Consider the following 18,097-nt stretch of genomic DNA (forward strand, 5'->3'; position numbering starts at 1 on the left):
AAAGAAAGACCTATTCTGGTCCTGAGGGTCAGTGGAGATGTGCCTGTAAAATAGATTTTTTTTCTTTCTGAGGGTGAATTAGTGAGTAGGATATACTAGAACAAGAGTAGGGAGAAGGTTTCCAACTAATATGGGGATTGCACGTAACCAAGTCTGTCCACGATGTGCAACCCTGTGTTTCTTGCCAGACTGCCATCCAGCCCTGCTCATCAATTAAACGCCACCTCCGTCCCTCCCACGCTTACCTTGAACGTGCACATTCACTGCGTCAAGCCCCATCCTGTTACAGGCAGGACATTCAAGTTGTAAAACCAACGAAGAGAGTCCTGCAAGTGAGGTGCTCAGAATCTGGAGAAGGAAGCAGACAGCAGCATTGGTGACAAAGCACTTCAGTCTGCAGGAATGCCTGGGCCGGGGTTGGGTAGGAAGGCCTCATAAGAAAGGTGAGGCTTGAGCCTGGGTGAAGAAGGGTCACTTCACTGAGAACAGGGAGGAAATGTGAGACAAAACTCAGCCTGGTCCCCAAGGCATGAACTGTGCGAAGCAGGACCTTCCATTGCTCTTCAATCAATCAATCAATCAATCAATCGTGGCTTCAAAAATATGTATAGGTAACATCTCTTAAGAATTGAGGACTGGGGCTTCCCTGGTGGTGCAGTGGTTGAGAATCCGCCTGCCAGTGCAGGGGACACGGGTTCGAGCCCTGGTCCGGGAAGATCCCACATGCTGCGGAGCAACTAAGACCGTGCGCCACAACAACTGAGCCTGCGCTCTAGAGCCCGCGAGCCACAACTACTGAAGCCCACGCGCCTAGAGCCCGTGCTCTGCAACAAGAGAAGCCACCGCAATGAGAACCCTGCGCACCGCGATGAAGAGGAGCCCCCGCTCCCTGCAACTAGAGAAAAGCCCGCGCCCAGCAACAAAGACCCAACGCAGCCAAAAATAAATAAATAAATAAATTTATATTAAAAAAAAAAAATTGAGGACTGAATGAAGTGTCTGAGAGTGTGTCTTTGGTAACAAAGCTGAGAGTTAAAAAAAAAAGACCATTAAGTTGGAATCATACACACCACACATATATTTTTGTAACTACATCAAGCTCACAAAACAGGTGAGCAACCACATCGTATATTCTAGATAATGGGCCATGAGAGACGACTTTACTTTTAAAAAGATGGAACCAACAAAATTTATCTCACGGTATCTTCATGTTAAATAGCAATAAAAGGAGGTTAAAGTAGAAAAAGCTTAAACGACAATAAAGTATTATTGATTTACTTCGACTGGGAAGGAGTTCTCAGAGAGGGAGTTGCTGGGTATAGTCAGGTTCCCGATTTATCCCTCATTATATGTGGCCAGTGTTTAACAAAGGGCTGACAGGAAAACTGAAGGATCAAGCTGGGCACCTCCATATGAAGGAAATTTTAGCAGTATTAAAAAACCTCACCTTTCCACTGTGATTATCAAGGAACACACAAACCCAACCCAGTATATAGGTTTCTCTATATACTGCCAACACTGGGGAAGTGGTCAAGAGACAGTCATGATTATCTTCCTTCTCACATAAAAGAAGAAATATGTCCTCAGATTCAGTGTACCATTCTTTCTTACCCAGAAACCCTTACAGAAGCCTAGAGTCCCAAGAGTCACCCACATCCGGCTCCCATCCCCACTACATCAGTGATGCTTTTTTTTTTTTTTTTTAACTTTTGAGTAAATTTCAAACTTTTAGAAGATTATTTTTGAAAAGCCAGGTAAAGATGGAAAACATTCACATTTCCAAGTACTTTCTATTTAAAACAATAATAAATAAACATGAGTTTGCATTAGTAATAACCAAATGAGCATCAAAGTTAGTAGGGTAGACACTTACGAATATTCAAAATGTTTGGTAGGTTTCTCTAAGGTGACTTGCTCTGTGAAGGTGTGGTGGGAGGAAATGTGCTGCTTTCAGACCGTCAGGGAAGCTTTCACGTTGCCGTGTCAGTAGTAACTGGCCCACTTCTGACTCAGGCCAAGTTCTGTGCTGGTCGGTTTTCACTCTGTTCTCCACAACCGGCACGGAAACAGGAAAGTTTAACAGTTCATTTCTTTGGCACAATCCACATGCCGTCACAGTGGAGGTTTTGTCTCTTCAAGTCTTGTTTGGTGACCCCCCCCCATTCGAGTCATTATTATTCTAATCAACCAACCAAAGACACCAGTTCCCCGCTCTCTAATTTCCACTAAAGGCCTTTGACATGATTTCTGACCCACCTTGCTAGGTTCTAACATTCTCAGCATGTGTGATTTCACTAGGAACTTCAAACACTGAAAGGCATTGAAACATTTCACTGAAATTTGCTTTTCCATCACACTGTGACTGGGAACCTGCATTTTCTTTTCTTTCTTTCTTTCTTTCTTTCTTTATTTAATTTATTATTTATTTTTGGCTGCGTTGGGTCTTCGCTGCTGGGCGCAGGCTTCCTCTGGTTGCGGCGAGCGGGGGCTACTCTTCGTTGTGGTGCGCGGGCTTCTCACTGTGGTGGCTTCTCGTTGCAGAGCACAGGCTCTAGGTGCGAGGGCTTCAGTAGTTGTGGCACGTGGGCTCAGTAGTTGTGGCTCACAGGCTCTAGAGCTCAGGCTCAGTAGTTGTGGCACACGGGCTTAGTTGCTCTGTGGCATGTGGGATCTTCCCGGACCAGGGATCGAACCAGTGTCCCCTGCACTGGTAGGCGGATTCCCAACCACTGCACCACCAGGGAAGCCCTGGGACGTGCATTTTCAGATGCAGAAGACTGACTGATTGACAACTGTAAAACAAACAGATGCAGAAGGCACATGAGAGGCAGTGCAACACGACCAAAGCAGGATATTCCTTGTTTTTGATAAGGCAACCCTTTAGAATAGGAACTTTCTGGAGACACTGTGAAATGAATTTTCCTTGTAAAATTATCATCCATCTTCCACACGTTTGGTGAATATGTGCAATCTATCTACGATCCCCAGATGTGACGGCTCCATCAGAAAAAAATAAAAAATAAAAAACGGTACCAGTTGCCATTCCTGGGCCTTGTCCAAGGGCAGCCAGTGGAAGAGTCTATTTTATTCTCTTCTCCCCTCATTAAATAATAACAGCGGCAGAGAAGGAGATCATTTGCATTTGAACAAACGGCATCTAATACCTAACAAGCGAAGCAACTCTTTCAAGCGTTAGATTCTAAGTGTCCGATGGTCCCAAGGATCAGGAGGGCTTATTTGTCTTAAGACGGTTGGCAGCAGGATCCCCTGTAGTCACCATCCCAACGCTTACGAGCATGCGTCATTATCCAGTCAGCAACTGGGGGGGTTCTCTCGGCCGGGTTCTTCATCACCGCCTGGCGGAAGCTGTTATCCACATAGGACACCATCTGCCCGCGCGGCCCGGGCCAGGGTGTCTGCGCCCTCGGCCGCCGCCTCCGCCCTGCGCGCTCCGCCCGCCCGCCCCCCGCCTGCCTCGGCCCAATCAGCCAAACCTCGGCGGCGGCGGGTCGGCGGAGCGAGGGTCGCGCGGCGCCCGGCGGCCGGGAGCTCCTGCTTCCTCCGCCAACTTCGCGCCGCGCGACCGGAAGGTTCCCTCCGGACCCTGGCTGTACACGCCTTCCCGGCTGCTCTCCGGCACTGCGGCTGCGGCTCCTCCCGGCCCCAGCGGGCCGGAGTTATTTTTAGGGAGTTCGGTGAGGAGGTAGGCTGGGGGCTGGGGGGGGGGGCAAGAGCCTCCCGCTCCTCCGCGCGCAGGACCGCCCCCTCCTCTCCGGGGCTCGCGCCGCCGCCCGGGGTCCCCGGGAAACACTCGGGCACCGCGGCCGCCGTCTGAGGACCGGCTCAGGTCCGGGCGCCGCGAAGTCGGGTCGCCTAGGCCGCCGTTCCCGCCGCGCCGAGGTTACGTCTACTGCGCTCGGCCAAGCCCACCAACTGCTGCTGCCTCCCCTCGGGCCGCGCCGCCGCCGCCCCCAAGCGGCGCGCGCAGAGCGGCCAGAGCGCCGCCCCGCTGCGCCCTCGGCCCGCTGGCTCTCGGCAACTTTGTTCCCGGGCTGCGGGCGCGGGAGGGAAGGGGCCGCGGGCAGCCGGGTCCGGACTCCCGGTGGCGGGCGTCGCGCACAGCCCCCCGGAGAGTGTTTGGAAAGCGGCGACTCCCCGCCTCGTTCTCCTCCTGTGCCTGTGTGCCGCCCCGCCGCTCCTCGGGGAGCACATCAGTGATGTTTTATGATGTTTCACATACATTAAAATATTTAGGTCCTGATAGCACACGGAACCATACCGAATATTTTGTAATAACCTATAAGGGAAAAGAATATGAAAAATTATATATAATATATATATGGCTGAATCACTTTGCTGTACACCTGAAACTAACACTGACATTGTAAATCACCTATACTTCAATTTTAAAAAAGAAAAAATAATTCTTTCACAATACAGTGGACCATACCAAAAAAAATTTAGATCCTTCAAATTTCAAAGATACATCTTGATGGTCATGTCTGTACGTCAAACTTCTCACATTGTCAAACAGCTAGATATTGTGATTGCTTATTTCTTTACTGAAGGAAATCGTCTCTGTGGGAAAAAAGAATATTCCAGTCAAAATTAGTTTTTAAATTCCTATAAAGGTTTCCTAACCAAGAGTCATCCACCTCTCCAACAATTTTCCTTCTGTATATAAGAAACTCAGGGCTTTCCTGGTGGCGCAGTGGTTAAGAATCCGCCTGCCAATGCAGGGCACACGGGTTCGAGCCCTGGTCCGGGAAGATCCCACATGCCACGGAGCAACTAAGCCCGTGCGCCACAACTACTGAGCCTGCGCTCCAGAGCCTGTGAGCCACAACCAATGAAGCCCGCGTGCCTAGAGCCCAAGCTCTGCAACAAGAGGAGCCACCGCAATGAGAAACCTGCGCAACCGCAACGGAAGAGTAGTCCCCGCTCGCCACAACGAGAGAAAGCCTGTGCGCAGCAATGAAGACTCAACGCAGACAAAAATAAATAAATAAATAAGTTTATTTAAAAAAAAACAACAACTCAGTTTTGTTGTGGTGTTAGTTTCTTCCAAATAACTTGGACATCTGGAGTTTCATTCAATTTATAGCTCCGGGCGGTGTGTCCTAATTGGTTTGAAAAATCAATCAGTAATAGTACCAGCCAGTGACTGACTTAACAAAAGGTAGTTAATTAAGCTTTTCTACTTTCATTATTTCATTTAAGTGTCACAACCATCCTATCAGGATTTCTTGTTCAAAATTACCCTGCTGGTAAATGTGGGAGCCAGAAATCACACTTTTGACCAAATTAAAATCCACAAGTCATAAGTCTCCAAGATGAGACAAAATGCAAGCAACATGTTCTCTAAGCAACTATGTTAATTGAGTCAACAAGCATTTTCTGGTAAATTTACAGTTCAAGGAACAATCTGTCAGCTTGGGGATGTAATGGCTAATAAAACAACATCCTTATAAGAGATAATAAAAAATTTTAAAAAAACCACGGTTGTAAAAATGAAGAAATGTACACAATGCCACTTCGTCTGTCCCTCACCCGTGATCTAGAAAATGCCTTTATTGCAACTCACTGATTACAATGCATGAAAATGTGCATATACAAGACACAGTCACAAACTAAATATTCTCCTTTGATATCCTTTATCTCAAACAGAAATCACCATTAAAAATCAATTTCTGAATATATGAGTTAATAGGATTAATCTTTGTAAAAGTGGGTCAGATTTCAGTCTTCTTATATGAGTATAGTAAGTTTTTAAATTTTATCCTCCTATCTTTATTATTGACATCCTTGTATTTAAAAACAAAAAGTTAAGGAGAAGGGATTATTCTAAGTTCTTTGGAACTATTATCAAGAAGTCCTTCCCATTGTGAAATGATGTAACTCTCATGTAATGACAATCAACACCAGAAAACAAATCATGCTTTTAAACTTTTATTTTGTAAAAAACATTTATTTGATCTGAATTTCTATACCACACGAATGGTCACTCTAATTTCTGCTACTTATGCACAGTTACAAATGTCACTTTTCTGTAGACACATTCATTATTGCTTGCTCTAAGTCAGAGGTTTCTGAAGAGTAATTTACCAACACTCAAAAACAGTTTTTTTCTCAGATAATTTACTGCATTATCTACTTATCTTTTGCCAAATATTCTCTAACATACACACATATTACCACTTGTAATACATTTATATGAGTAGAACAAGATGCTCCTAACCCATTTTTAGGATCTACACTGAGTAAACAATTACACGATACCTGGAAACTACTTTCTGAGTCCTTATAATCTATATAAACAACCAAGGAATTCATAGATAATAGACCTAAAATTAATCATCAAATTATTCCAAAAATATATAGCAAGACAAGATGGCAAAATAATTTAATTCATAAAAATGGTTGAACGATTGTGGTAATTTTTAAAATTCGACAAATGAGAGCATTACATAGAAACGACCTCAGTTTGCTGATAAATTAAGATTATTATATTATTGTTTGTTTTGGGAAAGTAGCATGGACTCCTCTTATGTAAACTGTGTATTTACCTAAGGAATATATATATGTAGTCTTATCAATGCCTGCTGTAGAAGTAATAATGTGAAGTCAGCTCAAGATCAAGGCTTCCAAGTTTGGTAATGGAAGCTTTCAGAAGTCACTGTAGTCGGTGAGCTCCAAACACAATCTCTGTTCTGAAGGAGAATGAATTTGGCTCCTTGAATCTCCTTATATTGAGTCCTTGAAGACCACACCCACTTCTTTCAAGTTAGTGCATTTCAGAGGTCTTTGGATGGGTGCTGATATGGGTAATTAGATCTCTTAAAATCAGAGGGAAAGATCTATTTAACACCCTGGCTAATCTTCATAAACACAGCTCCACAAACATCATCTCATCAAGAGACACAGATTTTACAACAAACCCACCCATGAATGCCACCTGTATATCTAAATTTCCATACATCAAGGACTTTTACAACTTACAAAAAAAGCTAGAGGGCTTCCCTGGTGGCGCAGTGGTTGAGAATCTGCCTGCCAATGCAGGGGACACGGGTTCGAGCCCTGGTCTGGGAAGACCCCACATGCCGCGGAGCAACTAGGCCTGTGAGCCCCAACTACTGAGCCTGCGCGTCTGGAGCCTGTGCTCCGCAACAAGAGAGGCCGCTATAGTGAGAGGCCCGCGTACCGCGATGAAGAGTGGCCCCCGCTCGCCGCAACTAGAGAAAGCCCTCGCACAGAAACGAAGACCCAGCACAGCCATAAATAAATAAATAATTTTTTTAAAAAAAGCTAGAAAACATTCTTTCATCAGTTAGTGACTTTAGAAAACCTGTTTGAAAACTCGGAAATATTTTACCTGAGGTTTGTTTATATTCTGTATTGGAGGATGCGCTCTATTGATTGATTGATTTTTGTATTTCGGTGTAAGACTTTAACGTAACAGCATTTTTGGCCACCAGAATAGAGAATCTCCTACTCCTCACACTCCATATCAAGCCCCCCAAGGCCTCCCAGCGAGAGCAGAACTGGAGATTCTCTGCCTGGCGCTCCTTATGCCGGCTAAGGGGGAACAGTAGAGAAAGGATGACATGCCCCAGTTCAGCGACCCTCTGGGCCAAGGGAAGGGAAGAGGAGTTGTCCTCATGTATGGAATTTATATCTACTTATGTCTCAGTCCAATTAGTTGTCTGTCTATGGAAGGAGTTATTTGCCACCTTGAGCAAACCTCCATCCTAGTTACCACTGGTTCCACATATTCTTCGTGCAGTCACGGAAAACCAAACTGTGGATTCTGAAGAATCAGCTCAGAGCTTGGCACAGCGTTCTTAGAGCACTGCCTTGGCTATGCAGAAACCCTTGGGTCCAGCAACAGTCTGAGCTGGATGAGAGACAGAGCAAGGCTCCGAGGAGCTGAAAGAAGTGCCGGGAGGAGAGAGGGAGGGAGGGAGCCCCATCTTCCAGGATGTCCCACTTCGTGCATAGGCATGCTTCCGCTATGAGGTCACCATTCCTCTGCTTCCTCTGAGGTCTGGGAGTTTCCCTGGGTTTAGCTATTAAGGGATAGGGCAGGAGGTGCCTTTTGGTTCTGGGGCCATAGGGCACGGCCTCAGCAGGAGGAGACCCAGCTGAGCAGGTAACTATTCATGGGGCAGAGTGTGGGCAAAATGGGTTGTAACCTTTTGGAAGCTGCAAGTCCCCCCGTTCTCCTGACCCTCCAACATCACTGCATGCAGTCAGTAAAATGGGGAAGGTGTGGACTATGGGAATTCTGAAGGAAGGGAAGTGAGAGCCTAGTAGTTGTGAGGTTGCGGGCACAGCACTTTTTCTGTCAAGGTCGCTGAACACAACATTCTCTCCTCTTTTTTTTTTTTTTAATACGTTTATTTATTTATTTATTTGGCTGCGCCGGGTCTTAGTTGCAGCACGTGGGATCTAGTTCCCTGACCAGGGATCGAACCTGGGGCCCCTGCATTGGGAGCGTGGAGTCTTAGCCACTGGACCACCAAGGAAGTCCTCCCCTCTTAAATTCAGAAAAAAAAAAGCAGTGATGGGTGGAAGAGCTTCCTGTGTCCTGGGCAGTAGAGCATTTCTCTGGTCTTCTCCAGATATACCTAATCCAATCCTACAGGTAGAGGAGTCAGCACATTTTTTTACCTCCTGGAATTTCTCCTGTCAGGAACTCCCAAATTCCCCACCTGAACCGGGGGCTGCTGAGCTATTTCTCCCTGGATTGCTTTTCCCCTAGGTGAACCATGTCAGCACCATGACAAGGTCCAACAACTATAAATATCAACCAGCCTTCCATGTCTCTATGAAGTTAAATATTTACCAAAGTGGGAGGATAAAAATATTTATTAGCAGTTTGCTAGCTATAGTTAGATATTTTAAATATTTGACATGTGGTATGTGGACGTCAATTTGTACTCTTGCTCTGACTTCATAAATATTTTTATTTTTTTAAAAAAATATTTTGTATTTTAAAAGATCTTGGTAAAGTATGACAGTCAGAGTAACCAGCTGGGGGTGCTCTGTACAAGTCGTCAAGTGAAGCTTTCCTTTGATACCCACCTCTTCCCATTCTAGTGCCCACTCCCCATCCAGCTTCTTTGAAAATTGCTTTTGTCCTCTGTAACTAGTGATGAAATAAAATTTATATTTTAAGGCAGGACAAGAGAAATTAAACATAAATTTCCCTTTCAGTGTCTGTTTAGGCGTCCTCTCTCCATAATGTGCAGTGTGCATCTGCATTACACATTAACCAGAGCTTCTGATGCTTCTTACTCACCTCGTCATAATTTTAAGTGCGATCATTTAAGATTAGAGTGTAGTGAATTCATAATTTTCAGGAAGTGAAGATCTAAAATTTTGCATATGGTGGTGATAGGATGTGTTCCTAGTACATCTGAACTTATCACTTGATGTGGTTCAGTGCAGGCTACCCCAAAATGTGCCACTTTGACATATTGGTTATACTTAAGAGACAATCAAGAAGGACACTCTGAACCTTCATTGTCCCCCTGAAGGCAGGAAATAAATCTCCCATACAAAAGGTATCCTCCTGTTAACAGAATGTAGAGAGATATTCTAATCACCAAAGATAGGAAACTGAAAGCTAAGAAGGCTGCATAAACAAACTTTGTTATTTTACTAATTTAATACCCTAAGACCAAACTTCTTTGTTTTGTCAATTTTTCACAGATGTATTGTTTCTTTGTCTAAAAGGTATAAAAGCTGCCTACTTGGGTCACTTCTCTGAGTCTCATTTTTCTATGAGCTCCCATACATAACGAATTAAATTTGTTTTTCTCCAGTTGATCTGCCATATGTCAATTTAGTTATTAGAGCAGCCAAAGAACCTAGAAGAGAAGAAAGAAAAATGTTTCCTCCCCCCACACCCATTAACAAGATATGTGATGAATTAACCATGACTTGCGTCTGCTATGCTATGAAGTAATTCCCGGGGCATATACCTCACTGAGGTAGAGCAAAGGGAAGAAAAACACAAATGGTAAGTGCTGATGTCTGATCATTCAAATCTTCCACCTTGAGGTGAGTAGGGGATGTGTGAAGAATTTTAAACCACTGATTCTCAAACTTGCCGGAGCGTTGGAATCATCTAAGGAGTTTTGGAAAACGGCGATGCCTGTGTCCCATCAGAGAAGTTCTGATGTAATGTTCCGGGGCATAGCTTAAAACTGGGGAGTTTTAGAAACTCCCCAGGTGATTCTAACGTGCAGTCAAGTTTGAGAACCGTTGTCCAGATTTAAACCTAAAATGTTCCTCCGTTTCTATATGTACATTCACCATTCCACAGTTTTTAAAATTAGATTACTCAGAACTTGATATATTGATAGATAATATGTTATTGATTAAACAGAGTTCCATATATACATACATATGGCATGGTCTGGCACAATATTTTCTTTGATTATACATCTAATTTCACCTGGCACACATATGCATTATTCTTTCTTGAGTTGAAAATGTGGCCCCGTCCTGACTGTGTTGCCAGATTGGCATTGACAGTAGTGTGTCTATTAAAGCTCTCTAACTTTCGTGTACTGGGATCCTGACTCTTTAAAATCAATAATTTTCAGGACTCTCAGAGAGAGGGCTAGGTAGCATTGGTGCTTCAATCTTTGTCCTACCACCTGAGAAGCAGATTTTGCTGTCTGAAAGTAGGATACTGGTCACTGTAAACTTTGCTAAATATCCAATTTAACCTTAATTTTTTTTTTTTTAATTTTATTATTTATTTATTTATTTATGGCTATGTTGGGTCTTCGTTTCTGTGCGAGGGCTTTCTCTAGCTGCGGCAAGTGGGGGCCGCTCTTCATCGCGGTGCGCGGGCCTCTCACTATTGCGGCCTCTCTTGTTGCAGAGCACAGGCTCCAGATGCGCAGGCTCAGCAATTGTGGCTCATGGGCCTAGTCGCTCCGCAGTATGTGGGATCTAACAGAGCCTCCAACACACAGATGCACTTTTCCAAAGATAATTAAAGATCAATTGGACTCAAGCTCAATGTGTGTAATCTAATCAGTTTTTGATATCCACCTTCAAATCCTGAAAATTTAAACTTTTAGATTCTCGTCCCTAACTTTTATTGCAGAGCTCCTTTCCAATAAGATAATTGTTTTGTCTATTTATTAATTTATTCAGGCAAAGATTTGTTCAGTGCCCCTCCTGAGGCACTTCCTTTCTTTAGGTCTTCTCCCTTATATTATTGTAAAAGAAAAGGACCTGCAAATTCTGGGTTCTCTAAGAAAAGAAGACTTATCCCCGTCTCCAGGGTCAGCGGAGATTTCTCTGTCAAATCGGTTTTCACCCTGAGGGTGAATTGATGTGTAGGACAGAGTAGATCATGAGGAAGGAGGAGAAAGTTGGAGGCTGACCTGGGTCTGGTTGCTGACCAGGTCTGTCCATGCTGTGTAAGCCCTGGGTTCCTGTACTGGGTCTCAGGAAGTGGGAAGCACACACCCATACTTTGGTGAGTTCAGCAAGCTCACTACACAGGTGAATAACCACATCATATATTCCAGACAAATGTCTATAAGGCAAGCTTTTATTGTCAAGAAGATGGAAGACACCAACAAAAGTTTGCATTTGACACTATATAACAAATAGAAATAAAAGGAGGTTCCATTACAGTAGAAAGAGCCTAAAGACAATGAAGTATCCTTGATTTGCTGCACCTGAGAAGGGTTGCCTCGGAGGAGTCCTGAGCATCCAGTCAGGGTCCTGACTTAGCCCGCCTCACGTGTGGCCAGTGCAAATGAAAGGCCTGACAGGGGAAGTGAACAGGCCATCCTCGTACCTCCAAAGGAGGGAGCGCTTGGCAACATCCACAAAACTCATACTCCCGCTGTCAAAATCAAGGAACACGCCAACCCTGCCCAGAGGTTTCTCTATGTACAGAGGAGCGGTCGGGGTGGTGGTCCAGAGACGGTAATGATGATCCTCCTTCACACACACAAGGAGAAAGCTGTCCCTGTTGGATTCCTTCAGTATGCCGTCATCCTTCCTTGTCCAGGAATCCTTACAGACGCCTACAGCCCAGTCCCAAGAGCCGTCCACATCCACCTCCCAGTATTGTTTGCCAGAGGTGAAGCCCCGGGATCCCCATGCAGCAAAATACCTCGATGTTCTGCCATCCAAAGACACACAGAGGCTGTCATGCTCATACTTCAAACTTCTCACGTCATCAAACAGCCTGAAGTGCTGGCTGCTTACTTCATTATTGAATGCAATATTTACTGTGGAGAGATGAGAGAATACTCCAGTCAAAATCAATGTTAAATATCAAATTATCTATGAGAGAAGAGGGTCCACCTAGGGTCTCACTGGGAGAAAAAAAAATAAAAAAACCTTAAGGTTATTAGAAGTGCAGTTCTAACTGGAAACATTGGATTCAAAGGTTGTCGGGACATCTGTTGAGGAAACAGATAACTAGTTACCATGGAAAAAACTTCCTAAAAATTCAGAGATTATACAGGATAGGGGGGTCATGGCTACTTCTGGCTGGGTACTTTTCCTGACATCTAAAAGACTGGACGCCGGGCGCTGATCACCTCCAAGACCGTGACAGTATAACTCACCTCCACCTCCACCACCACTGCTCAGGGAAAAAAAAATACATTGTAGAATAGAGAATTGGTGATCATTCTAACATCTCATTTAAGTTAGCAAATGGACACTGCAGAAACAAAACCTAAGGATGGCTTCTTAAAAGTGGTTTCCTGGTAGGAATTTCCGCCTTTGATATGTGGTTCCAACGTGAGGCCTAATCTTCCACTTCCTGCTAAGTTACCCTCCAGGGTTAGGTTTATCATGAAGCTAATCTTCCACTTTCTGCTAAGTTACCCTCCAGGGTTAGGTTTATCATGAAGCTCTATGTGGTTCATCAACCACCAATTTGCTTTCTTGTTGTTGTTCACAAATCCTGGTTTCTGCATTTAATTTTTGTGGCTTATATATATTTTTCTGATTATATTAATGGAAAAAAACACATCATACATTCAATTGCCAAGAAACTTTCAAGCAAAAATGTTTTTGAACTCTAAGTAACTGCACTTAGGCTCTGAAATTGGAATATCCTGGATTAATAACCCATTTTCTAGAATTCAGTGAACAACTGACATTGTATGTGATGATATTTCTAGGGCTCAAGGAGCCATTTTTGGAGCATGTCCTTTTTTCCATTATAGAAATTATTTATCAAATTTATAAGTAATTGATAAGGCCTGAATCACATCTATCCCTGCACCAGCCTGCATGTATTTTGTAAGGATTTTAATGACTCTGTGACTACACATGTCTATACATGCCTATTTGCAGGCTGTTCTGTACAAGGTGAGAGATGAAGAGGGAAAGATTGCCTATAGAAACCATTATTGAAGGACCTTGCAGGGTGGACACAACGATGGGGTGACACTCACCTCGGAAGCGGTTAAGCCAGTCCATCAGCCCAGTGATAGGTCGTGCATGGAGTTCTGGCAGCAGAGGCTGAGGCATGTGCAGCTGTGCTGACTCGCTCCTATAAGGAGGAAGATGAGGTTAAACTTTCTGCTGCCCAGGACTTCTCAACCACAGCCTTTAAGAAAAAGTCAGCATCCTTCAGCTCAACTCTCTTATCAAAATCTTTTTCTCCACAGTCATGGGATGGGATCGTGCCATTCTTAGGAAATTTTTTCTCACTTTAATTCACGACCTGATTTCCCCCCCATTTCTCAGAGATACTTGCCTCTCTCACCTAATGCCTGGGAAGTACTAGTCCTTGCACTTCAATGTGTTTATGATTTTGAAATTTAAATCAGAAAAAAACTGGCCTTTTAGAAACTTCCGCATTGAGCTCTACAGCGCATACCTCTCTAAGCCACAGGAGCAAACTTCTGATGCTAACTTCTGATTCAAGCGGAACAGGAAATCATACTCAGCAAAACAGGCACAGACACGCGCACACACAAGCAATGTAGTATTATCTAGTAAGTTATGTGTTCCCTTTGTTAAATGCAGCTTGATCTCTTTCACAGCGCCCTGGTAAGCATCACAAGATCAGACTTACCATTTCAGTTTGTCTCCCCATTCCTGTCAAAAATAAGATAAAAAAATATAAGATTAGACTTCTTCATAAATAGCCAACCAGGATTTGGTATGGGGAAAACTTCAGAAGAGATCTAATCACCACCACGAGAAAACAGTCAGGAAAATCCATTTTCCTTTTTCTCCCTAAAGAAAACTCTGGCACAATGTGTTGAAAGAATCTAAATTCTTCATAAATTAACAAACCTGAGGGTGAAAGAGAAAGAGCAAGTGAGCGAGAGAGAGAGAGAGAGAGAGAAAGAGAGAGAGAGAGAGAGAAAGGACAAATGTAGTGATTGTTCATTGCTGCAACCCTCAGCTCTCTGTAAATTCGTTTTTCCTAGGACTTGTCCGAAAGGGTAATATGCCCCTCCAAAAAGGCAACTCAAACCTAGGATATCCCAACAGGAGGTGGAAATATATGAGCTTTTGCCAAGTTTCTCCCATTGCCCAGCTGGAGATCAAAAAACTGAATGACAATACATAAGTTGTTCCTTTCTGGTTTTGACAGAAGCAAGCTACAAAAGGAGATTTTGAGAAGGGTATATTCCTGGGGAGTCTCCATAATAACAATTCTGTAAAGCTTGCTCAATCATGGTTTGGATGAGTTGCATTTCATCTATAATATTTCCAACTAGGAGAAACTCCCACCTTAGGATGCAAGAGATGAATAAATATACCCCTGGTACCATTTAATGGTCATTGAAGATGTGAGCTTCAGATAAAATATTTTCAGTCCTCAGTTCGTACCTGGAGCAGCTCCACATCTGGTTTATAGGACATTTTCATGAGCTCTTTGTATATTACTTTGAGGTCTGTCTTCTTTCCACTCATTTCCTCTTGTCTTTTTCTGATTTGCTTGCAAATCTTTTGGCTTTCTTTTATAATACTCCTTAAGTAGTAATTTTCTTCCTCCTGAAGAAATGGAGTTACCATCTGATAAGTTTTCCTAATCATGTCTCCATATCGATACACATAAAACTGTTGGGAGATGGATTTCAACAGCATTTAGTTTGCTCTGATTCATGTTCTATCCCAAGAAGCTACATCCATCCCAAATTCGTATCTTCTAAGAAATCAAATTTATTCCTCTTTCCTTCACTTATTTTTCATTGTTTTTAACTACATCAAGAGCCAAACCCACCCTTTCCTCAAACCACTTTCATCAAATTCATGAGTTCCTGAAACATCTGGAGAAAATCTTTTCATGTATCGTTTCTTTCATATGCCTGCTTTCAAATCTGAAAGACCTCACGCAAGCAATTGAAATTTATGGGTGATTCATACATCATATGCAATATCCTCATCTCAATGTTAATAAGTAAATCCGTTTCTCATCTCAATCCTCCCAAACTCCACAGCCTGAGTTTCTCTCTGAGCAGCCATGTTCCATTTTACTCTCAGGGTTGGTATCCTCAGGAAAGATCTTCCTAAGAATCTCACCTACTGCCCTCAAACAGGTGCCAATCCTCATAGCCCTTTCTTTCTGCCCTCCTTTTTTATATAAACAGGTTCTGTCCTCCCTCTAAGGCCACAGCCTCCTTCCCATATTGTTTGGAAGGTCATTCATCCTCATTCCATTGCATATTCCCTCCCAGTATTGATGGATTCACTCTCTCACTCTCCATCTCTGTCTTTCTCCTTGTTCCTTCTCTCCCTGAGGTTTTTCTTTAACATGTCACATTTTCTCCTACTTGAACCAATATCACTCTCTAGCTAGTGAGCTGTCACTTTTCACGATGACAGGCACACCCCTTAGTCCTGTTCATGTCTCCTTTGTATCACCTGGGCTCATGTACTAATCAGACTGAAGTACTTGTGGTTCCCAAAGATACACCCTTTACTTTCTGGAATGTATGACTTACAGAAATCTGTGCCTGAAATAACCCACAGATTTTTAAACACCCACTTGATCTTCAGACCTGGGATTGATCTTAAACATGAGAAATTTTCCCTGGGATCCTGAATCATGGGCATGGAATCGTCCACATCACTCCATGTGCTTCCACCTTAGCACTTATGGCACATTCTTCTAGTGGATCTTTTGTTGTAGTTACTGATCCATTAGATTGTAAAAAACCCAAGAGGTGGGTTTTGTAGGTTCAAATGGTACATAGAAAATGTTTTTAAATGGTGTTCGTTCAACCCATTCTCAGAATTTCACGGCACATGATGATTTCACTTCAAATTATTAAGGGGTAAGTTCCTAGCATGTCTGCCTCAACTTGTTTCAAAGAGAAATACATTCTCATACTTACCATCCAAGGGTCAGTTCCTCTGCCATCTTTCTTGAGATTTCTTTCAATTTCTTGGATCTTTTCCCATAAAGATCTCATTTGGTTTGCCAGCTTCTCCTGTAAAATAATTGAATTTTAACACCAGAAATGCAAATAGATTGAGGTTTCACACCCCAAATGATGGAGTGTACCCAGGGATGTCAGGTACAGGACCTAGAGGAAGACTAGAAGGACCATAACAGATCACCACATTTCCCTATTCTTCCTCACTATCGATCAGTTTTAGAAGATTCCACATTGCAGAACCACACACCATCAGGGAATCATATATCTAGGGAAAGGAACAGGATTTTATTGAGCATGGCTAATTTTTAGGTAGTTTGGCATCTTGCGTCAGAATTTGGATGTAGTGCCGCTTGCTGCCTGCTAATTCCAATGCACTGTATCTTCCTTCTTTGTCCAGAGTCAGGAAACCTGTATCCAATGGAAAAGACTTTTTGCACTTGTAGATTTTAGAGCCAAAGACTCTTTCTCAAAATGAAGGCTTTATAGAGCCTTGAGCATAATAACGTATCATCCAAATAATTTCAATTAACTTTATCACCCAGCCATCGGATACAAGTTCCATAAAGGCAGGTATGCTGCAGCATTTTCTTCATAGCTTTGTCATTGCTAACTAGGTCTGTACCTGGCACTCAGTAAAGAGAGGGTTTAATCATCATTATGATCATAATATCCTTTTAAAAAAAATATTTACTTAATTTACTTATTTCGTTGTGACAGGTCTTAGTTGTGGCTCGCTGGCTCCTTAGTTCTAGCATGTGGACTCTTAGCATGCATGTGGGATCTAGGTCCCTGACCAGGGACCGAACCTGGGCCCCCTTCATTGCGAGCATGGAGTCTTAACCACTGTGCCACCAGGGGAGTCCTGACTGTAATATCCTTTTACTCTCTTAGCTGCACCATCCTCCAGCTCTCCAAGCACTCTCACAGACGTCACTCACCCAGTATTCCTCGGCAGCCTCTTCAGTGGAACGGTGCCTGTGAGCCCTGTGCTCCTGACTTTGAGAGCAGACCAAACAGAGCAAGCTCTTGTTGGCTTCACAGAAGATCTTCTTTGTCTCCTTATGGGTCCCACACATATGTTCCTCAGAGTTCAGGAATTGACCGAGATTTGCTTTTCTGGCAATGGACACCAGATTTTTCAGAAGAAAATTGGTTTTGAGGTTTGTCTGCTCTGATCGTTGCCTGCACACTGGGCAACTGGCAGGGTCTTCGGCTTGCTCCCAGAAAAGACAGAGACAGCACCTACAGAAGCTGTGTCCGCAGCCTACGGTGACTGGGTCTAGAAGGTAATTCAGGCACACGAGGCAGGTGAGCTCTTTCTGGAAGGCTTCTGGGATGTCTGAATCCATTTTTCTGAGGGAAGGAAATCAGGAGTTTATTCCTCTACCCCAAAGATAAAAAGGGCCCAAGGAATATCAGACACAGATTGTCACTGAATAATACACTGCTTTACAAAAGATTTTTCATTTGACAGAAATGGAAAACTGAGACACAAAGAGAACTCTCAAGAGCTGCAGAAAGTTTTCTCAGCTGCCAAACCAACACTACTTCTTGCTCTCTTTTCCCCTACCTAAAGGAGAACCTCAGGTTTGTTGAGATCTTATTTTCCTCTAGACAGCATGAGCTTCAGGAGTCTGACCTAATTTATAGCTCTATGTGGTGGGTTCTGATTGCCCTAAACAATCAATCATGATGTTCAA

At 43.4% G+C, this 18,097-nt stretch overlaps 2 protein-coding genes across 5 annotated transcripts in view; both read right to left on the bottom strand.

Moving 5' to 3' along the window:
- LOC118900210 (N-acetylated-alpha-linked acidic dipeptidase 2) overlaps nt 1-2,389 on the bottom strand; it is a 140,504-nt gene extending 138,115 nt beyond the window's left edge. For 2 of the 4 annotated variants that reach the window (XM_036862569.1, XM_036862566.1), the window contains exon 1: nt 1,874-2,387. The gene's annotated coding sequence lies outside the window, so the exon portion shown is untranslated. Of the gene's footprint in view, nt 1-245; nt 349-1,873 lie in introns of all 4 variants that reach the window. The other 2 variants (XM_036862567.1, XM_036862570.1) reach the window with 2 other exon arrangements.
- Nucleotides 2,390-3,873: 1,484 nt separating this feature from the next.
- On the bottom strand, nt 3,874-17,746 carry LOC118899500 (tripartite motif-containing protein 43-like). The gene is made up of 7 exons (XM_036861285.1): nt 17,336-17,746; nt 16,353-16,448; nt 14,845-15,075; nt 14,078-14,100; nt 13,452-13,549; nt 11,774-12,269; nt 3,874-4,297 (listed from the first exon to the last, which is right to left on the bottom strand). The coding sequence occupies exons 1-7, from the start codon at nt 17,744-17,746 to the stop codon at nt 3,874-3,876; spliced, it is 1,779 nt and encodes a 592-aa protein (XP_036717180.1).
- Nucleotides 17,747-18,097: the final 351 nt, after the last annotated feature.

The sequence above is a fragment of the Balaenoptera musculus genome, chromosome 8 (genome assembly GCF_009873245.2).
Source record: "Balaenoptera musculus isolate JJ_BM4_2016_0621 chromosome 8, mBalMus1.pri.v3, whole genome shotgun sequence".
In the NCBI taxonomy this organism is placed as follows: Eukaryota; Metazoa; Chordata; class Mammalia; order Artiodactyla; family Balaenopteridae; genus Balaenoptera; species Balaenoptera musculus.